This window comes from Stegodyphus dumicola, chromosome 9, assembly GCF_044657685.1.
Source record: "Stegodyphus dumicola isolate Sdum_Otavi_A_Nest chromosome 9, ASM4465768v1".
NCBI classification, from domain to species: Eukaryota; Metazoa; Arthropoda; class Arachnida; order Araneae; family Eresidae; genus Stegodyphus; species Stegodyphus dumicola.
The window spans coordinates 26875732-26902985 of NC_140776.1; the positions used below are offsets into that span (position 1 = coordinate 26875732).

The 27254-nt window shown below is 32.1% G+C and overlaps 1 protein-coding gene across 2 annotated transcripts; it reads left to right on the forward strand.

Annotated features, from left to right (window-relative positions):
* LOC118188015 (acylphosphatase-2-like) lies at positions 1 to 27238 on the forward strand. Of its 2 annotated transcripts, XM_035358347.2 has the most exons (6): positions 2 to 230; positions 10741 to 10757; positions 16066 to 16175; positions 17835 to 17943; positions 20577 to 20612; positions 27096 to 27238. In XM_035358347.2, the coding sequence occupies exons 1-5, from the start codon at positions 38 to 40 to the stop codon at positions 20580 to 20582; spliced, it is 435 nt and encodes a 144-aa protein (XP_035214238.1). In that variant the 5' UTR covers positions 2 to 37; the 3' UTR covers positions 20583 to 20612; positions 27096 to 27238. The 2 variants fall into 2 exon arrangements, with proteins under 2 accessions (XP_035214237.1, XP_035214238.1); XM_035358346.2 differs by lacking the exon at positions 20577 to 20612 and having other exon boundaries at positions 1 to 230.
* Positions 27239 to 27254: the final 16 nt, after the last annotated feature.

Below are 27254 nucleotides of genomic sequence, written 5' to 3' on the forward strand. Positions count from 1 at the left end.
TTTTTAAACTCAGCCTGTTCGAACCTTCTAAGCATAAATGAAGTGTTATCGGGCGTGTGTTTTATTTTTTACGGGTATTAGCATTTTGCTCTTATTATTTTGGTTTCTGTCATCAGAGAATGCAGCTGGTAAACCCTCAACTCATGAAGTGCGCTCAGGAGAAGGTGAAATGCGAAATATTTTGAAAATGCTTCAGTCAGTGGATTTTGAAGTTTTTGGACGAGTTCAAGGTGTAAAATTTAAATAAGTTTTAGCTATTTTATATTCATTAATTATCCTTAAATCGTACACATCTTTTCAGATATGTTCAACTATGTTAATTTTGTGCTGTTTTAACTCCGCGGAGTGGAATAGTATCAGTGCTTAATTTCTAAAATGAAAGGCCGGTCAGGAATGATAAACGTAAATGAAAAATGAGTAATTAAAATTTTATGAAAACATAATAATAAGTGACGGATTGTTAAATAAAATCAATAAGAATATTTCATAAAAATTAGATGAAGGGTTGAAATAAAAATTAATTGTGTGCTAGTTCTTAATTCTACAGTGCTGATTTTTGGTAGTAATATGATATGTGATTATTTATTTATGAAAGTTTTTGTATCTTATTTATTCATAATAAATACATATGCCGTCATTTATCATAGCTTTCGTAAATCTTAGAAGTATTTTAAGAACGAACTTGAAGAAAGAAGTCGATTTGTTTAATGAAACTTTTGCTTATTGCACTTCTTTTTAATTTAAGAATGTTTTTGGTCTGAGCTCTCTTTTGAAGAATAAAATGTTTAGGAGATTTAATTGGCCCACATAATTTAGATATCAAAATAAATAAATGAACGGATTGATCTGTGTAACATAAACAATCAATCTCAATTCATCAGTACTGAATTTTTCATAGAGAATTTATCCACTTCATTAGCTGAAATCTAAATAGTATGACTTCTCTTGTCCTTAGCTGCTGATCTGAATTCTGTTAGGATTTGGCTTTCTGCGGTATCCCACAGGCCTCTTGTTTATTTTGAAGTATGATCATCCATATGTATTAGAGATTGATAGAAAGCTCTTGAAATCTGTTCTAGGCCGTACAGTAATGCAGACAGCCCCCAAAACAAGCAGGTCAGCTCTGAAAGCTCCAGTTATGCTGAATTTTTTATTTTAGTTACTTAGTGGAAATCAGTTTATTGAGTGATTCTGAAATTTTATTGAACTCTTAATTGCTGTAAGTGAATCAGTTTATTAATTTATTTAGTTTTAAATGCATGCTTTTATATTTTACATAGTATCTTTCTTTGCTAGATTTGAAATATGGTAAATTTATAAAAGAATTCTTAAAAATTATGTACTTTTATTTTCATATTTATTTTGCAATAATTAAAATTTGGTGAACATTATTTAAAATTACGATTAATGATTTTTATCCAATGTTCATCCTATATGAATTATGAATTGATGTAATTTTATCCAATGTTCATCCTATACGAATGGTCCTAACTAAAAAGATGTTACTAGTGCACAATTCGGATTATAATATTAAAGTTAATTTTTTCCTGCTGATGTTAATAAAAGGATTAAGTATGCTTTTAATATATTTCTAGAAAAATAACTATATACATTTTAAGGGAGCAATAATTACATTTTGAATTTTAAAAAATTCAAGATACCTTTTGAATATAACCTCAGAAAGCATAGCTGATATGCTGGCTTAACGCAGAAATACTAGGCATGATTATATCATGTTTTTTTAATTGCTTTGTAATTATGTGGGCTAAAATTCCATAAGCGGGGTAAGTTAGCGCCAAACTATTTTGGCCTTCAAAATTTGGCAAATTTTTTAGGCGGCAATGAAAGCACTAAAATCTGATTTTTAAACGTCAACAGAATAAAATTTTGCATTAGTGAAACGCCGTCATTTTATGTAAACAGAATAGTAAAATGAGATGATAAAATACTAGATAAGTAAAACAAAGTCCAGCAGCCTTGCAAGTAAAAGCATAGTCTTATATATATGTAATTCATCATAAAATAGTAGAATGAACAATTCTTGTAAATAATTATTAAGTAAATAAATGTATACACTTATCAGATCAGAGCACTGCAAAGTCAGTTTTAAACGTAAACAGACTAGCAAATTATTCGTATTCGGCATCGTAAACTAACTAAAATATTCAAGTTACTATCGTCGTGGAATTCAACACACTAAACAACTTTTGTTCAAAGCTTTAAATATTCCACATCTTTGGATTGCCACATGCAAGAAACAAAACTAAAAAAAAAAAAATAATAATAATAATAATAATTAATTAAATAAAATTAAATGAAAACATTCATAAATTATAAACTTCATGTCATATGAAATCTAACGTTCTCCCACCAACAACAGCTTAACCTTCTGCAAATATTTATATAAATATAATATTAAACATATATATAACAGTAATATTAATCAGTAAAACTTTTAAAAACAAACACAGTATTTCTAAATTAAATTTTTTAAAAAATCTGGCTACACTAAATTCGCGCTCTTACAGTTACCGAAATAAAGCTCTAGGTTTGCCACAAGAAAACATACAGCAGGAAACCACAGCCAAATAAAAAACTCTCGCCAAGCTTGGCGCTCACTCCGATTATGGAATTTTAACCAGTATATGTATACACACACATGCACAAATATATAAAGATTGCTTTTCATCTTTCCATTAAATAAAACATTCCAGTGTTAGAAATAATATAAATAACCTTGTTGGCATTCCCCTTTACCAGTTTCTCACCTATAAATAGAATTCATTGTTTGATTCATACAGATTCCATCTCTGACTTTAATTCTTGCGGAATTTATAACACTATCGTGTCACTGTAGTAGTTTGAGGTATGTTGACCAAGCTAAAAGAGCATTAAAATTTCACATCAGGGAATGGGAATCTTGTATCCCAAAATGGAGAAATAAACAAATCTTTGATATCTGGTTATAATTGGAAACTTATGGCAGTTTTGTCTTTGGTTCTGTGAAAATTCTCAATAAAGCTCCTTCATTTAATGAATTAGATTAGCTTAAAGCTTTTCATATTATCAAAAATTTATCTTCTTTAACAAATGGTATTTATTCCAATCCAGTCTTTCATAATGCTTTTAGAATTCTATCTTACTTTACTGCATTTCAGTACTAAATCTTCAATAGCTAATAATAATTGAAACTTATCACAAGTTTGTCTTTGATTCTGTAAAAACTCTTAATAAAGTTCTTTCATTTAGTGAATTGGATTGCTTTAAAACTTTTCATATTTCCCAAAATTTATCAGCTAATCTTTAGAATATGGTAACAGGTAGTTTGGTGACATTTTGGTAAGGCGATAAAGGTTACTAGCTAGGACTTCTAACCAAGCAATAATCTGAGAAGTACACAGTTCGAATCAGAGATTATTTTGTCTCAGAGAAATGAGAGATCATGAGACGTGTAATGTAACATTTTCCGGAAAATTCCGATCGTGATTTTAGCTAATAAGCACTTAGAAACAATTTTGCTGCTAAAGTGCAGAATCGCCCACTTATTTGTTTGGCACTTTTTACAAGAGTAAGAAGAATTGGATTTTTGTCAATTTTCTTTGACTTTTTAAGTGAAAATAGGTCGATGTGTACATGGATAAAGTCAAGAGTATGCACAATGCCATTTTTGTACAATTTTGGGATGTTTTTTTAAGTGAAACTAGGTCGACGTGTACATGGATAATGTGTATGTGCAATTCTTAAAAATGTGACAAGCAGTTTGCGATTGTGCACTTTCTCCCAATTTCGCACCTAATCTTCGTCATGATTAAGCATCTGTGTTCCATAAAAGTTCTAGTATAAGCGTAATTCAGCTAGCAGATTGTTGGAAAAAATGTTGAGTAAAAAAAAAAACATGTCTGTACTTCGTGAAAACAAAATGGCGTCCAAAACAAAACTAGCAGGTTGCTGTATCAGGGTTGTCGCCACATTTTCGCCAAAAAATCACCAAGTTACCATAATGTAAAGATTCACCAATTTATCGTCTTTAACTAATGGCATTAATTCCAATCCAGTCTTTCCTAATGCTTTTAGAATTCTAATATCTTACTTTATTGTTTTTTTAGCAGGTAGTGTGTTACATTTGCATTGATTTTGCTTTGTCCATTGTTTTCGATATAAATATAGTTTAGGTTAATAATAAATGGCTAGATTTATACTTTTAGCCTGCTTAACAGTAGTAAAGATGATTCAAATAAAGTTTATTTCAATAATGAATTCCATTGATCCTACTATTCAGTTCACTTTTAAACTTGAGACATGCAATTCTCTTCCATTCCTCAACATTTTGGTCACACGTAACACATCCAATTTCAATACTACTGTTTACCGTAAACCTTCATCGGTTTGCCTTTCTCCACATTTCAAATCATGTCATTCAACTAAACAGAAGGTAGCTTCATTTTATTCCTTTGTTTTCCTTGCACTTTAGGTTTGCTCCTCCAACTTGGCTGTTGATCAAGAACTAAACTATTTAAAAGCATTTGCTATTGACATTGGCTTTTCAACCAACATTATTTAACCAAGCAGTTAAAAAATTCTCATCTCAACGCACCAAAAACTACTCTCTTGTTGTAGGAGATTACAGTCAAAAGTCGATAATTCGGACACCCATAATCCGGACCTCAAAGCTACAAACTTTCTGCGCATGCGTCTCGTTGACGCATGCACGTAAGACCTTTACGGCTGCAAATATGCGTGTGCGCATGCGCAAAATACGTTTACGAATGCGCAAAATACGTTTACGAATGTGCGTTTAATTTATAACGGACGGTATAAGCTAAGCTAAAATTATCTAATTCAGTTAATGTTGCAGATTGCGTTGTTCCTTAATCTTCAATTTGGATCCGGCTTATTATTTTTTGCAGACTGTTAGAGCAATTTTATAAAAGTAAGCTTGAACTTTCGATTATGTCAAATAAAATTTCTGATATAAATTTACTAATATGTAAAGGATATACAAAGCGAAAGTATGTTTCGAAGTCCATTAAACAAAAAGTGGGATTGCTGCAAAAAATGGATAAAGGCATATCCTTTGTTTATCTAACCATTCCGAAATCTGTTTATCAATTTCACGCTGCTCTGCCTGGTGGGGAACGGCGCGGCGTGCAATGAATTCGAAGTTGATCTGTCAACACTATCCTTATCTTCAGGGCAGATGTTTTTATTTTATTTGGCTTATAATTCCTTACTAAATGTAGTATTTCATCTCGATGTATTCTGTGTTTGATATGATTTAAATCAAATTCCTCGTCATTATAACTCGCTTCCGATAGCGAAGAAAGTGACACAGAGGTTATTGAACACGAAAATATTTCGATTGACAAATTAGTCGTTATTCTCAACACAGCAATTATAGGACTTGAACAACGGAATTTTGTAACTGAACAAGAAATTATGTCTGTTTATAGAATTAAAGAGAAAGTATTATCACATAAAAGAACGAAGCAACCTAAACAACTTACATTGAAAGAAATGTTTAATAAAGTAAACAAATAAATATTAAGTTTTTTTTTTTTTTTTGTAAATTTTGATACCCTTTAGATCATAATTGTTCTTTATTTCATAAATTATGGTTTCATATTTTTAATTTTATAATTTCTGCATGCCATCTTACCAGATTTAAACTGATGATCTATAATCCGGAATCGCCGAAGTCCTGACGACTTTAACGATTAACGACTTTTGACTGTATAAAAATTTTGTTGTCATTCCTTTCTTTTTTCATCAGTTAGCTATCAAATTGCACGTATGTTACAGAAATTTAAATTTCGTGTTGGTTATTCCCCTATTAATAAAATTCCCAGTTCCATATATAAGAACCCCATTCCGGATATAAATTCCTGGGATATTTACAGAATTCCTTGCCAGTGTGGTTTAATTTACATTGGTCAAACTAAGAGAGCCTTAAAATTTCACGTTAAAGAACATAAGGCATATGTTAGGAAAAATAAATCGCAGAAGGCCTCTGTTGCCCAGTACTGTTGGTCCAAAAATTTCCATCTTTCTGCAGCCAAAATTATTTAGAAAAGCATCTTCCATTGGTGAATTAGAATTTTCTAGAGCGGTTTCACATTCAAAAAAATTTTTTTCTGTTCTAGTTTGCAACCTTAATTCCAATCCATCTTTACCTTCAGCCTTTAAGAAAATTATATTTTAGTATTCTTGTTTCATCAATTGATGGCGCCAGTAGCTTAACTCCTGTCAAACCATTTGTATCTTATCACCATATCTTACCTCGTTCATTTGCACTATGGCAGCTAAGGAAGATGGTTCAGTAAAACCATTGAAAGTAGGCCTGGAAAATTTGCAAATACAACGCTGATTTTTATTGTTTGATTTCTGAATTAATAAACATAGTTCTTGCACCTCCCATTGTATAAAATTTGTTTTGCTCCTGAAGAATAGAAACCTGTATGTGTGTGATTGCCCTTGGAACTGATATGGTTCAGTAAAACCATCGAAATTAGTCCTGGAAAATTTGCAAATGAAATGCTGACTTTTGTTATTTGACTTCTAAATTAATAAACATAGTTGTTGCACCTCTCATTCTGTAAAATTTGTTTTGCTTCTTAAGAATAGAAACATATGTGTGTGATTGCTGTTGGAACTGATATTTAATTCAATCTCTGCACCAAACTAATGCTGCAATTTTGCCTGATTTTAAAGATTGCATATTTAAACTAAAAGTTAATAAAAAAGCAAGTATCTTCAGGAAAACTGTAAAAATGTATCAACAAGTGAATAGCAATGCAAATGAAACTTTAAAAATAATGATACATAAATGAAAAATAAATAAAATTTTTTACTGTTTCTATTTTTATGTTTATGTATTTTTATAATTGTCCATCTAGGGAAGTTTATTAAGTACTTCCTGTTAGCTTAAATGGTACTTACGTATTATCGCAACCAGGTTGGCGCGATTTGTAAGTTTGAGTAAAAAAGTATGAATAGAAAGAAAATGTACATTTATTAATTACAGATAATTTTTAATACAGTTTTTTATATTATTTTGTTTGAAAATATAAAATAGCAATTAAACCCTTCCGGTTTCGAATTTGAATAAGTTGCAGAATTATTTTTTCGGCGGAAATCTTTTGGCTATTGCTTTTAGCGCTGATTGAAAACCGTCTTCACCATTAACAGCTTGAGTTTGGCACCATATAAATTCGATAAGATATGAATCAAGATGATGACGGGCTGTTCTTCTCTGTTTTTTGTTGCGCCATTTGGCTGAGCCCCACATGCCCTCTACATGTTGTGTGTGAACACCCGTGTTGGGATCCACAAAGTTATATTTGTGATTAACAGTTCCATGCAGAAATCCAGCATTTTCGAACTCGCTTGTATTGTATCCTTTCCAGCAATCCGAATAAATGATGCTTCCTTCCTTGATGTTTTCGCAAATTTTTTCCATGAAGGTAACGGCGCTTCTGTTAGGTACAGTAACCAAAAAAGTCTCTTTCTTTTCTCGGCAAATTCCACCGAAAACCCATTGCTGTGGTAGTACACGCCCCATAACACGTAGGGTTGCCGTAAGTAGGGTCGCCAAATTTGGCGATTTATGCGAATTTTGGCCTGGTTGCGTTAATACGTAAGTACCGCTTAAATAAGTAAACTGAATACTAGAGCTTTATGCATACACCAAGTCAGTTGTGTGTTATATTTTGTTTTTGTTTTGTTTCATGTAAAAAAAAAAAAGTTCTCATGCCCTAAAAAAGGCCTCTCCTGAAGAAATTATTATTTGGACCATGATTAAAAACTTTTATGATTGTCCTAGTTTATAGAATTTCACACCATAACGCTTCTTTCATTCTTGCTGTTGGTTTAATTTTCTTCGCTCACACTAACTTTTTATCTTTTATCGATATTTTTGTTCTGGAAACAATGACATATTTATTCTTAAACTCTAAGTCACTCATTCCAGAGCTGATGAATGACTGAAAATTGGTGTATAATTCAAGTGATGCACATTCTTCACAGCAGCAAAGAGAAAGTTGAATCATTTATCAGGTAGTATTCATGTTAAAACTTCGTAATCCATCAGAAGAAAGCAACATCGTGTCTTCTATGAAAAGTAAAGTAATTGTATCTTTAATTGACTCATGTAAAGTAATCTGATTTTTTTTTTCATATATTTGTTTGCAAAACATAAAGATATTGAGAATTTTTAAGATGGGTATTTGCTTTCCACATTTTCTCCTGGTTTGAGTTATAATTTTAATTTGCTGTAGTCTCTTGACTCTCCATTGTAGTTTCTCCTTTCCTTCTTAAAAATAGTATTTGTTTCTAATAAATCACTCTGAACTTCATTGCTTCAAAATTAGTCTATGTGATATGATTCTTGCATAATACTAATGATGAACACACTTACGTAAGTCTTCAGTCAATAAAATTTAAAATTTGGACAGCAGAACATAAGTTTAGCCAATGAGGGCAAATCTGAACTGGAACTAAATCATTCTGAACAGGGTTTTCATCTTGAACACATCGCATTCTCTCTCTCTCCTTTTGCTATTGCCAACTTGTTAATACTTGCTGCTACAAATATGCTTAAAAAATCTAAAGAATACTGATGTAGTTCTTCTGAAACAAGTGCATTTTTTACAGGAAGTTATTTGTAAATGCTCATGTTGGCCATTAGAGAAATAGTTAAGCAACAAGAATCCAGAATCCTTGGCATTCTTGTGGGAGGAGACTTTCCTAAAATAAAGTAAAAATATATGCATCGATGCTTGTAAGGCATGTGTACAGTATTTTTTATTTTGTATTGATGCGGTACTGTATTCTATAATCTACTTGTGGTCTTCCTGAATTAAATAAAATAATTTGATGTAATTATTTGTCTCTAATCCCATTCCCTTTAAAATTTTCTTGGATGTCTGGGTCCTGGGTACTACAGTCAAAAGTCTTTAATCCGGACTCGTCGGGACTTCGGCTATTCCGGATTATCGATTTTTCCGGATTATAGATCATCAGTTTAAATCTGGTAAGATGGCATGCAGAAATTATAAAATTAAAAATATGAAATCGTAATTTATAAAATAATGAGCAATTATGATCTAAAGGGTATCAAAATTTACAAAAAAAGAAGCTTAATATTTATTTGTTTACTTTATTAAACATTTCTTTCAACGCGCACATGCGTACCTTACGCATAGCCGAAATTAGAAAATTGCAACCAGAATACTATTTGATTTGTATTCGTGATATTTATAATGACGAGCAATTTGATTTAAATCATATCAAAGACGGAGTACATCGAGATTAAATACTTACTACATTTAGTAAGGAATTATAAGCCGAATAAAATAAAAACACCTGCCCTGAAGATAACGATAGTAGTGACAGATCAACTTCCAGTTCATTGCGCGCCGCGACGTCCCCCCCCCCGCGCGCAGAGCAGCGTGAAATTGATAAACAGATTTCGGAACGGTTAGATAAACAAAGGATATGCCTTTATCCATTTTTTGTAGCAATTCGTTTTTTGTTTGATGGACATCGAATCATACTTTCGTTTTCTAGATCCTTTGGGAGCTCCAGCATCGGAAATTCTATTTGACATAATCGAAAGTTCAAGCTTACTTTTATAAAATTGCTCTTACAGTCTGCAAAAAATAATAAGCCGGATCCAATTCGAAGATTAAGGAACAACGCAACCATCAACATTAACCGAAATAGATAATTAGATAAATTTAGCTTATACCGTCCGTTATACATTAAACGCGCACGCGAAAACGTATTCTGCGCTTGCGCAGACGCATATGCACCGTCGTAACTGTCTTGCGCGCACACGTAAAACGCCTATGAGCATGCGTCAACGCGGCGCATGCGCAGAAAGATTTTAGCTTTGTGTTCCGGATTATGGGTGTCCGAATTAACGACTTTTGACTGTATCTATTTCAGTGACTAAAAAGCCTACAGCATGTATGTTATACAAGCCTGTATGACATGTGAAAATTAGTATGAAAGAATAAAGGAAATAATACAGGAAGAACAAAAAAATGCTCAAGATATTAAAAATTAGATTGCATACCTTTAGCATCAAGTTTGCTTCAAAAATAATGTGGACATTTTTTATTCTTTAAATAATGCTTTTCATAAAAACTACACTTTCAAATTTAAAATTTCTTTTATTGTTAGCATTTGTAATCAGTTTCTGGTGGATGAATGTTGTTCATAGGTACAAAAATTCTTTCTCCTAAAACTGATGAGTAACAAGATGGGCATTAACTCTCATTTAAAAATACTGCACATAAATTCAGAATGACTAATAACCATATATATATATATATACACACAATATTGAGTTTCTTTTAGCCTTTTTTTTTTGTATACTATCATATGCAGTATTGCTGTATTTGTAAGCATGTAAAGAAATTACCTTCATTTAAACTTCAAATTCTCTCTCGGAAAAAAAAATAGTATGTACATTTTAATCGTTTGTTAAACTTCAAATTCTCTCTCGGAAAAAAAAATAGTATGTACATTTTAATCGTTTGTTTCAGTGTAAAACGTAGGAATTCTGTGTGTTAGACAATCTGAATAAATTCTGTGTTTTATGTACTAAATGCAAGTTAAAGCTAAGGACCATATAAAATCATTTTCAATACAAAAAGTGATTTCTGAATTTCATTTTTTTTAATATGATAGTTTTTATAAATTTTCTTATTTACTTATTACTTTTTTTTCCCCTTTCAGGTGTCTTTTTTCGTAAGGTAAAGTTACTTTTTATTTATTTGTTCACATATATATTTTATGTTCATTGAATTTTAGCTGTAATTTTATACTGGAATAAGTTGTGTTGTTACATATGCCTTTATTGGAAAGATCAATCGAAACATATGAAACAGCTCAAGTATCACACAAGAACAATGATAAATAATAAAAAAGATAAAACATTATCAGAATAAATCAAGAATCAGAATAAATGAACATAGAAACAAAAGTAAAAAGTTAAAAATTTAAATAACAAGGAAGAGAACATAAGAGATGTAACCTTTACATGGAGTTGATGAAAGATCTGGCAATGTTACTCACATCCATGATATCCTTAATTCACACGTGCCTTCTTGGTGGTGCTAAATGAGTAACAGCTATGGCTAAGGCAGCTTGGAGTAAAAATATTGGAATAAGTACTTAAGAATATTGTGTTCCTCCCCTCCCAAACTGTTGTAAAAATATGCCTCTCCCACATTAAGGAAGTGTTAGTTCTAATAGAAAATTTTTGGTGGGTAAAACAATTTATTTGACTCCTTCTTTGTCAAATTTATATGGTACAGGAGGCATAGAAAAATACAGAAATTTAATCCTTCATTTAAAGTACATGAAAATTATTTACAGATCTTTAATGGCAGTATGAGTAATAAACTAAGTTTTAATTTACATTTTTTTATTCTTAATTACAATTTCTTGCATATGAAATTTTATTGAGTTACTGCTTCATGAAATTGCCTGTGATCCACCATTTTGAAAATTGTCTTCAGCTTGATGAAAATTTTTAACATTTTCAAGGCATTTCTGTTCTGGAAAGAATCTTATTTTTATAACATGTATAACATTTAATTTTGTAACATAAATATTACAGTTTTTCTCAAATCAATATAACTATTTAGCAATTAAAGAAAAGCTGGAAAATGCTTAGTTTGTGCCTTTGGAAAGTTTTAAGATTTATCAAAATAAAAGTACTAGAAATTATAATAGGAATTCATTCTTTTTATTTATATATGTATAGGCCCTGTACTATGTTTTATGATAACGGTTCAGTATTTACCTTCTAAATATGATCAAATGTATTAATTGTTCTTAAGTGCCTAATTTAAGACATGTTGCTGCAAGTTAATTAGCTGCTTAGTTAAATCTTTTTTGTCACTTATTGTTTAGACCCATATTTAAAAATATTTGGTTTTCTTATTCAAACTTTTTTTTGCAATAGAATCTCAATCATTTGACAACCCATATTATATTATACAATGTATAAAAATATATAATTCATGCTAGAAATCATTATTATTGCAATGCATATTATCCAAGATGAATTTTGAAATGCTAGAACATGAAAAATTAATAATTATAAGAAACAAGTAATGTGTAATGCTGTTATCAAGTGAGTTACAAGTACAGCAAGTCTGATAGCTTATAGCCGAGATTATAGCATTCCATTTCTAATAATTTATGTTTATCAGTTGTGCTTTGATAACTTAATCAATCATTTGGGAAATAGCTTATTGAATTATATGTAGTACATATTATAGCTAACTTCTCATATCTATCACAATAGTATACATCTTTCTACTGTACAGTTCTGTAAAAATGCACTATTAATTTAATCTTCTGAGTGGCACTGGTTTTTGGATCTGTCATGAAGACCTTTATTTAAACAGCGTTTATTAGCTAAATTTGTATGATTATTTATATTAATTTTATAAACTGACATTCATTAAGGTGACATTTATATTATTTAAGAAAGTACGACAGTAAAAAAATCATAAATTATAAGTTAATATGTACCAGGTGATAAAAAATCTCATGACCGAATAAAGTTCTATATCAGTTCTATGACAGTTGTATATCTCCCATTCTACTAGGTCGATTGACAAAATTAAGTTGCTTTTTCCATGTCTCGAAAGCATGACTTGGGCTATATATTAGATTTATATAGAGCATTGTTCTAATATAGGTATTTTTACACTAAATCAGACTTTTCCTGAAATTACAATGCTTTGATATATGTCTGCTTTGAAATATATCTAACTTAGTGTACACTGTGCAAAAAAAAAGGGGTACAGTTCTATATCACCTATTCTACTGTGCCGATTGACAAAATTCAAACTGTGTTTTCGTGTCTCGAAAGCGTGACTTAGGATATATATTGTAAAATTTGGTGTGAACTTTATGGAGAAATTTAAAAAAATTATCTTGCCACATTTTTTTCAGTTTGTGCCAAGAGTAATTAATTCACTGAGCAAACTTCTTAATTTATAGCAACCTATTTTCCTTTCCTTTTTTTCCATTGTAAACGAGCAGAAAAAAAGTAATCATTCTAATTTTAACAAAGTGCATAAACTACATTTGGCATTATTATCGCTTATAACAAATATGCCAAATTTCAAAATGTGCCAATATGTAAATTCACGTATATCCTAGGAAATTTTGAGTAAAAAACTGTAATTATTTTGCATGCATACTTAGAAATACATCTACTTTAAGATGATGGTAAACATTTTATAGGTTATAATTAAAAACTTTTTTGAAAAATTTATAAAAGTATTTAAAAATACAAATTTTAACAATGAATCATAAAAAAAAATGGGTGAATTTTATTTGGAATGAACCGAAATTTCAAATTCTGAAAGAAGGAATCAAGTAAGTTTAATCAAAAGAACAAATATATATTAAAATCAATTAACATTGAGGAGCTAAAATTTTGAGAGCTAATTTTTTAAAAACTACTTGTGTGATTTTTTGCAAAACATGGCAGTTGGCATAATTTGAGTAGTAGAATCAAAATATGGAAAAAAAACTGGCATGTCATATCATAAAAAGTTCGATTTTTGTGTCAGAATACCTATATTAGAAGAATGCTATATATAAATATAATACATATTTTAAGTCAGGCTTTCGAGACATGAAAAATACAATTTGAATTTTAATTGGCTCAGTAGAATGGGAGATAGAACTATCCCCCCCTTTTTTTATGTGTGTGTGTGCAGTGTACGTACTCAAAATTCTGATGATTTAAAACAAGAGTGACATGTGATGGAAATTGCCACCATAAAACATTTGCAAAGAAGAGCATTTTAAAAGGACAACTGACAACACAGAGAGGAGATGCATTGATGCAATTTACGGAATTCGCAAAAATAGACAGTAAAAGCACCAATCACAAAATACCACATGCAAAGCATTTTGTCTGTATAAGCAATGTGGGAAAATTGTTATTTCAGTCAGTTGTTCGAATGTACTAACAGTATGGCGCTTGCAAGAAAATAACATGAATTGATAAAGTTGTTTTGTCCGAGGTGGGAAAATGCTTCCAAAGCACTGTGAGTTTAACAGCAAAATAGTAAGGCCCATTTTGGAGGAAAATTTAACATGATTTGATAAAAAAATTTGTAGGACTTGAATGCACATGTGATAGACTGTGATTCAGATGACCATATGTTCCTATTGAAGTTCTTGCCGAAGTGGATAATATGATTACTTCAGGTCCATTGTATACAGTAAGAAGTGTTACCTGCAATTTAGATGTACTGAAAACCACACTTCTCACATTTCTGCACTCTTCTAGCACATCCAAATGTTGCAACCCAGGGATGAGCAACAGCATGTCAACTTTGGGAGTTTTTTCCCTCATTAGACATGATGGAGATAGCAAGTAGTTGCTGCAGATATTATGGACAGATTAGGCACATTTCTCCTTAACTGGAAATGTCAGCTCTAAGAACTCCATTTTCTGGGCTGATGAAAATCCTCGCAGTTTGGCACCAGTGCCTTCACATGATGCTAAACGGACTGCAGAGTGCGGCATCACAAGTATATTCAGCCTTAGTTCAAGTGCTGGATATACAGCAGTTTTGCAGAATTATGTAATTCAGAATTTCAGCAGCAATATATTATTAACTTTGTATGGATGTAAGATGGTGTTTCTCCACACATCGCGACATGTGTTCAGCAGGTGCTGCAACTTGTGAACAACAGCACTTGGGAAATAAAGACATTTCCCACAACTGTGCAATTTTATGACCACTGCGATCTTCCAACCTCACTCCGATTGATTTCTGTTTCTGCGCTTATCTGAAATCTAAAGTGTACACATCAAATCCATGAGATTTTTCAGAATTGAAAGATGATATAAAATATGAAGCTATATGGATTCCTCCTGCAATATTACGTTTATCATTGTTGTCAACAATCTCCTACACGCAATGCTTTATCATTGTATAGGTGGGCACTTTGAAAACTTGTAATTCCAGTAAAAGTCCCCCCTCTCCACTCTTGTGTTGTTTGTTGTGTGGTTTTATAGAAAAACTGTGCTTTTTGATGGAGACTGGATCATTCACTATAGAATTAAAAGTTCAAATTAGGCACTTATATTCCACATATTAAAGAATTATTAAATTGATATTTGCACTGTAAACTAGTTATAATCTGACAATTGTTTTGAATAATCTTATAAGAACTGTTGATTCCAAAGTTAGTTAATGGCATTTAGGTGCTTTAATTTTGTGCATATGCAAATTTTCTTTATTAAAGTGCTGACTGTATTGTAACACATTTTTAAACTTGGTATTATTTTATTTGAGGTTAATTGTGTTTGTGATAATTAAAAAAGAATGAGTGGAACTTTATGATATACTTTGGATTTCATATCGCCATGTGAATATATGTATTCAGAAAATCTAGTAAACTCTCAGCTATTCTAAACTTCTGGAGTTAAGAGTTTGATTTTGGAGTAGTATTACATTGGTCCCAATGATATGTGCCTGGGCAAGACATGGAACATTTGTAATTGCAACTGTGTTTGTGAGGCACTGACTATCAATTAAATCAGAAGTTCCTTTGATGTTAGAAGAGAGACACAAGCCCTTTGTAATCTTTTTCTTTCTTTCAACATAGTTCATAATAATAAAAAGGGTTTGGAATTTGGAATGCATAATGAAAGAACTTAGAAAATTTTTTATAAGTTTTCATACCTTATTAATTCAGATGAGACTAATTTCATTAGGGCAAATACATGTAAAGTTCGTCAGTGAAACTTATTTCTTATATTATATTATTAATATATTGACATTATATCAGATTTAATTATAAAGAAGTATTACTTTTCTTTTAACCTTTTTCTGTTTAACATTTTCAAAACATATTTGAAAATACTATAAACATGTCGCAAATTTAAAATAAATAAATAAATGAAAATTTAATTTTCAGTTTAATATATTGACTGTATTCTGTTATTTTGCTTCAAATGTTATGTTTGGCTGCATTTTCAAGAGAGAAATATATGTTAATTGTTTTATTAAATAGTTCACAAGAGAAAAAGGAAAAGAGCTAGGTTTGAAAGGATGGTGTATGAATTCATCTCAAGGAACTGTTGTTGGAACGATACAAGGAAAAGAAGAAAAAATAGAAGAAATGTAAGTGAAAGTTGAATTTATTTTCTATTGTTGTAGTTGAAATATTATATAAATGTGTTTATATTTGCTTTGCTTGTTGGGTCTTTCCATTTATCTTAATGTGTATTTTTGCATATATTTATAAGATGCCTTTTAATATTCCAAAAGTTAGAAGACAGGCATTGTTACTCTTCTGGCAAAGACTTTTAATTTTTTAAAGGTATAGAGTAAGACCACTGCCTCTCTTGGGTGGCTAAATGGATAAGACAACTATACACTGGTAGTTCATCCTGGTTCAGAACTCCACAAATAGTTGGCTGCATTAATGTTTTTATAGCTTTCTTCATTTTTAATCTAAATAGGAGCTTATTTCTATAAGAAAGGTGTCCTTAAAAGCACCCTTCTCCTTAAGTAGATAGTTTCAGAGTGCTTTTTTTTATAGTCAAATAGCCCAGTCCAATCCTTTTTTTTTATTCTAGGCTGTGAATGCAGAAAGGTTGTAGTACCATTAGTATAGTGTATCACTAATAAATTAATTAATAAAATGATTATAGTTAGATCACAGAGAAAAATATATTTAAGAAATTCAAGGACTAAGTAAGTGCACATGAGAATGAATGTGCATAACTCACAGACTCATTATAGTTTCCTCAACAAGTTCCATCAAAGTTCTCAGCAAAGGAAGTAGGCCTCAACAAGTGGCCTACTTCCTTTGCTAGAATTTTAGTTACTGATATATAACTGTACTAAATCATGTTGTAACTCATGCCCAAAGTAAACTTTAAAAATGTTGAAACATGTTTATAGTAATATTAGCAGTGTTCTATCTAAAAGTCATTATAATCGGAAAGAATAATTAACTCTAATTATTTAATTACATAGAACTGTCTATTTGTAATTACTTTATTTATTTTTCTTTCTATAATTATTTTAATTATTTAATTATTATCTATTAATACAGTACAAAGTCTGAAATCTGAAATGATCTGATATCTGGACTTCAGACCACCAGCCAAAAATAAATAAATAAATAAAACTGTAATAAATATCCCTTTCCTTGCAGAATCTAGACATGGGTAATTATAATAACAAGAAGAAGCAGCTGAGCTGAAAATAAAATTTTTCTTTGAACTATTTGAGATTCTTGCATCTTAACTTTCAAATGTCTGCTGGCTCTGGTGTCACACCATGACTAATAACAGTGTATTGGATATTGGCCGGGTTTTACTACTTTCAGCTCTTGAGTTCTTTTCAGCTCGATTCTGCTACAAATACCTCCCTAAATTCTAAAAATTTTGCCACCCATGAATTCTACTGTCCAGTGCCTCTCTTAAGTTTAAAAATTAGTTCATCCCTAAATTTTGCTGCTTGGTGTTCCTCTAAATTCTAAAATTTTTGCTATCCCAAAGTATTCCAAAGACACGAGTTGTGACCATGAGAGACCACATCGGTTTCGCTTGCTCTGGGGGTAGCTGTATTTGTGAGGTGGTAGCATTTTTCTATCTGACCTAATAAGTGAAGCTAAGGCAAGGCAGCAGATACCTTGTCTCTGATGAACTAAAATCTGAAAATTTCCAAAATCTGGAGTCACTGAAGTCCAATCAGTTCTGAATCTCGAATTTTGTACTGTAATATTTTCTACAAGATGCAGTTTGTAAATTTAATTTATTGAAATTTTAGGAAAGACTGGTTACGTCATACTGGAAGCCCTATGTCTAAAATTGAAAAATGTGTTTTTACAAATGAAAGGCATATTTCTAAAGAAGAGTTCACAGATTTCTTTATAAAGGTTAGTATTCTGAGAAAAAATATTTTACAAAATGATTTGTGTTAAAAATTAAAATACCATTTTTCCTGTATCCTTTCATTTACTACATTAATGATACTGAGTGTTTTGAAAATTGAAACTGCTTATGAATTTCCTAAGTCTTGTTTCACGAGAAGTTCAGGCTTTCAGAGCCAGCTAACTCCGCAGTCCCATTACAATCACTTACAAGAAAAAAAAAGCACAGTTTATGCAACAGAAATAAATACTAATGAATGTCAAATTTGAAGATTGAAATATGTGCTGTCTGCTGCCTGCAGATGCATACCTGGGTTACCATATAAAAAACATTTTGCTGACATCATAATTTGCCTATTCTGATGAAATAGCTTGTTGCCTCATAAATACTTTTTAGCAGGAGGTGTGCATAATCAAAAAGTACCCACATTCTCAATTTTTTTCCTCTTAGCTTTTATTCCTGGATGCAAAAATAATGGTAATGAGATATAAATTTGTCATGTTTCTTCAAAATGAAACCAACATATAAGCTACAACGATATTTTTCCTTTACCTACTTATAATCCAGCATTATTCTTGATACAGCTAGTTCTTTTATTCATTTGCTGTTAAAAGCAGTGAAAATTGCATCATGTGTCAGTAAGATTCCAATTTAATGTGTATCAGTATTGCTGTGATTTGTTGTGTATTAATTCTCAATCCATAATGAATTTAATATTTATGTATTAATTCTTAATGAATTTAATATAATATCATTTAAACACAGTTTTCTCTTTAATGCATTTCTTAAAAAGGCAGTGCTGCTAAATAGTGCCCCCACCCCCTCTGGGGAGCCACCCTTTAAAATCAAAGTTCATAGAAGACATGTTTCGCCCATGGGAGGTGAGAAATTTAGGCTTTGTCTGAAAGTCATGGTTTTTGTGATTTGTTTATTACTGCCATTATCACAGCTGTGACAGGAATATTCCTTGAAATTTTGTGTGAGCTGTCACTTTTGAAGGGGGTTAGACTTTTTGTTGGACAAATGGTTGTAAGTTATTACCCTTGTCTCATTGGTTAGGGAAGGTTTGTATTCATATAATTTGCTTTATGTAGTTCATAACTCCCACCCCTGAGGTTGCATACACTGGCTTAGTATCATATTATGACAGTAGTGGGTGTGGGGCACAAGAAAACAAACCCAATTCCTACTGCTTGAAAGGCAGCCTATGCTGTCCCTTACGGTAGTGGCTTCGGCAAATCCGAGTAGGTAGCGTAATGGCCATGAACGTTAATATTATAGTCTTCGTTGTCTATGACACTTGAGGTTTGATGAGTGCATGATGTGCTGGTTCAGCGATGGGGCATTGAGAGAGTTCGGGTTGAATAAGTCTGTGTTCTGGGACTGAAGCCTCTGGCAGTTGGTTATACCCTCTCTCAGAGGTGATTCATGATTAATTTCCAGCTCCTTCTTAGTATGGAGGGTCTTCAGTTGGGAGCTTAATGTCCCTTAGAGGCATTTAGTTTGCAGGAAGGGAATGAAAAATTTTGATTGAAATCATATAATGAAGAAAAGGCAAGGGCTGGATAAAAGCTAAACAGCTCTAGAAGGAAGTCCAGTAGTAAAATGTTCATATAATGATTGTTAGAATTCCTGTGATTAAGCAGCAAGGCTAGATCAACATAATAATTGTTGGCAATTTAATATTTAATTTTGATATCTGTGCTGTTTATGCAGATCAGTAACATTCAACTTTATCTCCACTAAGTTTTCCTTTCTCCTGTTCCCCATTTATCTTGCGGGTAAAAGTCACTCAGCCCAGGGCATCAATTCAGTGCAGCTGAGATTCATCGAGTACTATTTTCCATAGGCTGTATTAAGTTACTACCAGTAGTTATTTTCCTTGAAATTTTACTTCCTGTGAACGTTTTATAAACAATACTCTCTGTACTAACAGAGCCGACTGCATTTTTTGCAGCGTAATGACTGATTTAGATCATTCCAGAGCCTAAAAAAAAAGGTATTTTTTATTTTCAGTGTAAAGAAGAAAGTATTGAGGCTTTTGTAAGATTTTAAATCGTTTAAAGCAGTATTAAACCATAATATGCTTATGTATTTTTAATTACAACTGATTAACTTTCTATGATCAAATGAATTAATTTTTGAGTACTTTATTTAATTTACTGAGCTAATTAGTATATTGTGAAATATACTAATGTATAAATGTTTGACCATTTCATAATGTAATATATGAAAAGTTTAGTTTTGAAATGTAATTCTTGATCAGAGTTAGTAGCTGTGTCTTTTAATATTGTTTTATAAATTAATTAGTAATTTATTAAAAATTACTTAGATGAGTACATTTTTATGTGAGTGCTTGTTTAAGAAATCCATTTTAAGAAAAATTTTTCTCTTTCTAAAGTACTGTGAATCTTGTTTTAAATTTAATTATTCACATTACTGCTATGGGGCTCACATATATGTTTTAGGATTTTTATTATTATTTAAAATTATTATTATTAATTATTTTTATTATTTCAAATTATTATAATTTGTGCTTTCTAATCTTTTTTTTAATGTGTAGTTCTTTTTTGTAGTTTATATATTTATCCTCTTTTTTTAAAAAAAGTCTCACATCGTAAATTTTCATTTCTTTTAGCACTAGATGCTGTTTTTGTTCTGACATCCTCTTTTCGTAAGTTCTTGTCAGCTGAACTAACTTTTATTTTCTCTTTGCTTTTTATTGTTACTAACAAGATGTTTGTCTTTTATTGTTTCTTACAGTTTCCTTGACATTGGTTTGTTCATAATTGCTAAAACTGTAATTTTAAAAGTAAACTAAATCTGTATTATAACCAAACTAACATAAACAAAAGACTCACCTGGCCTTTTTAATTAACTTTAATTAACAAAACACATTTAAGATAAAACATTAAAGGCGTTATAGTTACACATTTAAGTTACAAAGTAAATCTCGGGGAAACAGCATGATGACTCCAGTACATCGGCTGAAGGCTACAGTCTTGTTTTGGCTGTTGTTTTTTGTTTTTTACAGCGGCCACCACTGGTGCACATTGAGCTGTGGGGTTACAGATTCCCCTTTTGGCTTGTACGACGTCTCGGCAAAGAGCTAGAAATATGTTTCTGTGTTCTGCAAATAGGATGTAATGTCACCCATACTCTATCACCTGGTTCGTAAGAAACCTTTCGACGTCGACAACCATGATATATTTTTGTGCTTTTCATACTCTTCATTAAATCGGAATGATTCATCAGCAGCATAGAATCTGGATGATTCCCTTCAAGCTTCATTAAATCAGGATGAATCATGGCATAGCATAGAGTTAGGATGATACTCTTCAAATTTCACTGAATCAGTATGATTCATTTAAAACTTCATAGAATCAACGTGATTCTCTTCAAACTTCATTGAATCGGGATTATTCTCTTAAACTTCCTGAATCGGGATGATTCACTTCAAACTTCATTGAATTGGAATGATTCATCGCACAACATAGAATCAGGACGATTCTCTTTATAGTTCATGCTATCGGGATGATTTGCTCAAAACTTAACAGAATCAGAATGACTCTTTTCAAACGTCATTGAATCGGGGTGATTCATTCAACAACACAGAATCAGAATGATTCTCTTTAAACCTTCACTAAATCCGGATGATTCATTCAACAACACAGAATCAGAATGATTCTCTTTAAACCTTCACTGAATCCGGATAATTCATTCAACAATACAGAATCAGGATAATTTATTCAACAGCACAGAATCAGGAGGATTCTCTTCAAACCTTCACTAAATCGAGATGATTCATTCAACAATACAGAATCAGGATGATTCATTCAACAATACAGAATCAGGATGATTCATTCAACGATACAGAATCAGGATGATTCTCTTCAAACTTTACTGAATTGGGATGATTCATTTAACAGCACAGAACCAGGATGATTCTCTTCAGACTTTACTGAATCGTGATGATTCATTCAGCAGTGTATAATCAGGAGATGATTCTAGAAAAGTTCACTACATGGGGTTGGATCTCCCCATGGTTCGAGGCAGTTCTCTTGAATTTTTGCAATAAGCGATTTAGTTGAGTACACCATTTTGTAGGCAGATGTTTACCTTCGTCACTTAGAAGATTCACTAAAGTGGATGTTTCAAAACTTTAGCTTAATTGGAAATTTATAGAATTTTTGTCTACGTGCATAATTAGCTCTTTGAGTTGAATTCACTTTCAAATTATCTGAGACGAGCAGACCCAGTTTTGTGACTAACACTTGCACATCCTTTTTTCTGGTTAGTCCCTAAAATTCACGTTATCGTACCTTCAATGTCCACTGAAAAGTTCAATATTTGTTTGAAGAAAAATTATATATTCATAAATTTTATGAATTTCTTAATTACCCTTAACAATTACATAATATTTGAAAAACAAAATCATTAATCTGAGATTACATCGAAAACAAAACTAACATTTAACAAGGATAATGGACAATAAATGCTACACTTGACACTTGCTAATGGACAATAAAATGCACAAATTTATTAAACATAAAATCCCAAAATAGAATTTGATAAATCTTCTATTAGTAATGCCTATGATGTCTATAAAATCCTAAATGCTTTAAGAAATTAAATTTTGACTGTATTTCTCTTAGATAAAACCTTTTTCACTTTAAATCATTTCTATTCTCAAAGAGGAAAAAAAAAAATAATCCGTTAATATTAGTCGTAAAATAAAATAAAACAAAACATGAAACTCATTCATAGATAACAATACAGTTATGAAATCCTAAAAGAATTATTCACACCAGAAACATATATCAATTAGAATAAAAATAACATTTTGCTATGTAAGCACTTTTCGTTCAGTACCGAAACGAAATTTTACTTGTGTTGACTTCCAGTGAAAACAAGATTAATCTTTAATTAGAATGTAGAATTAAAACACAGGAAATTCAAATGGAAATCAACTATTTAAAACAATGTAAGACAATATAAATTCTTAAAGTGTAACATATCTAAAAGGAAGCATCTAGAGCTTATATATACTTTATATATAATTTTGTTTCGTTTTTAACGACACATTCCATTCCATATTATTAAAGTATTAACGATGTTATAATTAGAATTTTATATTGCTTATTTTAAGTGAAAAATCTGCCATCTTCTTATTAATTACTTATTAAGTGAAAATCTATTATCTTCAAGTGAAGATGAAACTGATATTTTACGCAATTTCCAAACCTTCTCTGGTGGAAGTTGTACCTAAAACCTGGAAAAGAATATGAGTCGATGTCCTGGAGTCTTAAACTAAACCTGGTTTTTCTCAATTGGATAAATCATTTGAGCCGCATGTTGAGTGGCCAACTATAACCAAACTAACATAAACAAAAGACTCGCATAGCCTTTTTAATTAACAAAACACAATTAAGATAAAACTTTACAATTAAGGGTGTTATAATTACACATTTAAGTTACAAAGTAAATCTCGGGGAAACAGCATGCTTAGTTCATGACTCCAGTACATAGACTGAAGGCTATAGTCTTTTTTTGGCTGGTGTTTCTTCTGACGGCTGCTAGGTGGCGCTCATTGAATCATGGGGTTACAGTATGTGTTTTTAATGTTTAAAATTTGTTTGTGTATGCTTGACATGCTTTTTGCAGTATCTGTCTTCAAAAAAGTCACTGTATTGATATCTAGCCCTTGCATGCCTATGTAACTTTCTTAAATTCTTCAATAAACTTTGTATAGTAGAGGACTAGGTATAGCTGCTTACCTCTGGTAGATGCCAGGTGACCTGTCCTCCATCACCTATCACCTGTGATGCTTTAGGTAGAAATATAAACAAATCATACATATAAAAAAATTATGTTTTGTAATTGTATTAAAAGCTTCTTAAAACTCCTATTAATATATTTTGAAAGTCAATATTGTATATTTCATGCATAATTTTGTAATAAAGAAAAACGAAACTTACTCTTAATATACGATATTTGCTCATATGAAAATACAAGATGTCTAAAAAATGTCATGACAAACTTGTAAGGGAGGTATGGCACTTCAAGAGGATTAAGAATTGCATTGCATACAACCCATGACCAGAAATGTCAGGGGTTTGTTGTGGTAGCAGAAGTAGAAGATCAGAAAGGGCACAAGATAGTGATTAATTTGAAACATTTAGTGGATATCCTGGGTACAGATGCATACGAGATGAGTACAGCTCTAATGTTACAATAGCTGCTCTAAGTTTGCACCATCAGTCACCAAGCATGCCTGACACCAACAAAACATTGAATGTTGGACACAGTCGAATACATCAAGGATTTTTCTGATTGTTGCAGCAGCAAAGACGAGTCTTCTACGAAATCCATTTCATACTTCACAGAATCATAATACATGATATCTTTGAGGGCTCCCTACAAAAAGAAATTAAGACCTTTATAAATCAGATGAGTGTAAGGGCCAGGAAACTGGTCCACTACACCCAAACCATCAATGCAGCAACAATCCAAAATAAGCTGGTGCGTCATCATATTGGAACCACATCTTGCTCCTCACATTTGCTGGAACATATCAGTTAAGCCGTGCTGAACCTGCTCAAGAAAAATCTGTTAATTCATGGCAGTCATGCGGATTGGTAAAAGGTGCGACCTTAATACGCAGTCGCCGACCAACCCTGCCCACACATTTACTCTGATGCAATGCTGTGCTGCACACTTGGGGGGATAAGGCAATGTATATGGCCATTATCTTGGCATCAAAAGCAGTCCTGTTCCTTCTAACAGGATTGCGAAATGAAGAAAGCTTGCAAAAGATGCCAGTGGCTGCATTAACACTGTTAGGCAGCAAACACACAGCCATTCGTAAACATTCGTAGCTATTCACTGTCAGGATATAAAGCATTGCAGTGACATCGCCAAACAGGCGATACAGACCCAAAAACTCTAGAGAAAACCACCAATTGACGAAACAGCAAAGAAAGATAGTAAACCTGTTTGACAACCTTATGGGCTGACGGGGAAAGACGAGTTTTTCCCGGCGGTTCTGAGTAACGTCTTCAGTCTGTGTAACTACCTCAGTATTGTGCCTTCAACGTGATATGTAAATTTCGGCACCCGTGTCTGTATTGCGACTGTACTCTTTCTTAAGCCAAACTTGTAATTATTATTATGTATCTGTGTTACTTCTGCTTATTAAATCTCATTCTTAATGATATATGCCTATCTCAATTACGATTGCTGCTTGCGTGTTACGATTGCGTGTTATTCGCGCATATCTCAGCCTTAATGATTTCCAAAGACATGAATTTTAAAATTTGGTCATTTGTTTCTTTTTTGAGGATAACAGATTAACTCTGACTGCATGTTTTCTTATAACGGTTGGATATTGTGGTTTTACAAAATTTTCAGCTTCTCATCTAAGACCTAGCTGATTTCTGATAGGAAAGACTTCCTCGAGAAAACCATTCTGGGTTTAAAATTTTCTCTCCATTGGTAAAAGGCAATAGTTCCAGAAGGAAAAGCACTCTGATTCCCTTAGGAATTTTTCTCATAGGATTAGTGCTTTCTCTTCCACAATGGACTTAATGCATGTAGGGTGTGTAGCTAGTAAAAGTACATCAACTGTGATTGTAATTGCACCAATAATAAGTCAGAGAGCTTGGTTGTGAAATCTTAAGTGAATCAATAACTTGATTAGATGCTGCCATGGGGAGCTTGCAGTAGTAAGTAATAAGAGGTAGAATATAGGAAGCTGTATATCAAATGAAGAGTGGTTCTAGAACAGCAACTCTCTTCATTGAAGTTAGCCTCTCAGTAGCGTGATATACAGACAGAGCATACATATGTAAATAAGTGATGTTATTTATAGAAAGATAAATTTATACAGTGCTGAAATATGCAAGGAATCAGTAAGAATATGACCATCTATCATGACACTGCAAGCTGCAATCCTGCAAAGTACAGATTCAATTAGTTTGTGTATAGTATCCTGAGTGATGGAATATGCTCTGAACTCTTCTCCAAAGTTTGCCTTTTGATAACGACTGGGACAGAGCAGACAAACGACAAATCATGTTCCACATATGCTTGATCGGTGAAAGGTCAAAGGACATCGCAGGCCAAGGGAGCAATGGGACATGCTGCAAGGCTTGTTGGCTAATGAATGCCATGTGTGGTGTTTCTTTGTCCTGCTGGAAAATACTATTTTGCAGCTGCTGAACTTAAGGAAGCACAACGACTGCACAGTACCTCATCAACATATCGTGCCATCAACGTGTCTCTGTTGCATAACAGGGGTGACCTGCTATCATGACTGATGGTACCCCAAAGCAGTATGCTACATTGCTGTTCAGCAATAGTAGTTGGATAGGCTTTATCTCACTGACACCTCCGGACTCTTAACTGGTGACTGATCACCAGATAAACAAAACTGAGATTCGTCTCTGAATACCACATTGTGCCATTCAGATGGCCAAATGGCTCGTTAATGGCACCATTGCAATTTTTTACATTGTTGGTATGGCATTAAAGGCACAAAATGCAAGCTGTTTTAATCCAAACATAAGGAAACTGTTCTCCTAGATAATGGAGCATCCAAAGCTCCCAGCACATTCTGCAAAATGTTCATAGTAGTCAATTGTGGAGCTACCACTGCATTTCTACATATGTGTCAATCTGTACGTTCTATAATATGTTTAGATGGATTTGGTCTTTCTTGACTATTTGCATTTCCTTCATCGATCCATCTAGACTGAATTCTATATGCAATGGATGCATCTACATGTGTTTCAGCAGCGATACCACAGTAAGACCAACCAGACGTGTGCTTAAACTTACAATATGTAAAATCCCTGCTCTTGTAAAATCATTCCATCTCCCAAAACTGCTTACGATGTCATCATCCAGACATTTCTTCATTCACACATCTCTCTTCTGGAATGTTGAACGCCTCGAAATTCGGGATTCCTTAAACAACAGAGAGTAGCGAATGTTGGTTCATCCTCTGTTTCCTTTGCTTTTATCTCGTACTAAATCACACATTGTCAGGCAATATATAGGGATTGAAAAGATTTGTGTGATGTATGACTTATTTGCTAATATTTTTTAGTTTTTGTAACTTTTTATTTATTTATTTATTTATATTTATTTTTTTCAGAAAGGAGATAACTTTTACTGAAAGTTTGCAGTGCTTCCATTGAGTGTTGAATGTGATGCTTGAAAGACTGGTTGTTGTACATTTTCCTTACATCCTGTATAAATTTATTTATTTTTCAAAGCAATAAAAAGTATTCCTTCCCATGCTTGAATTCAGTTC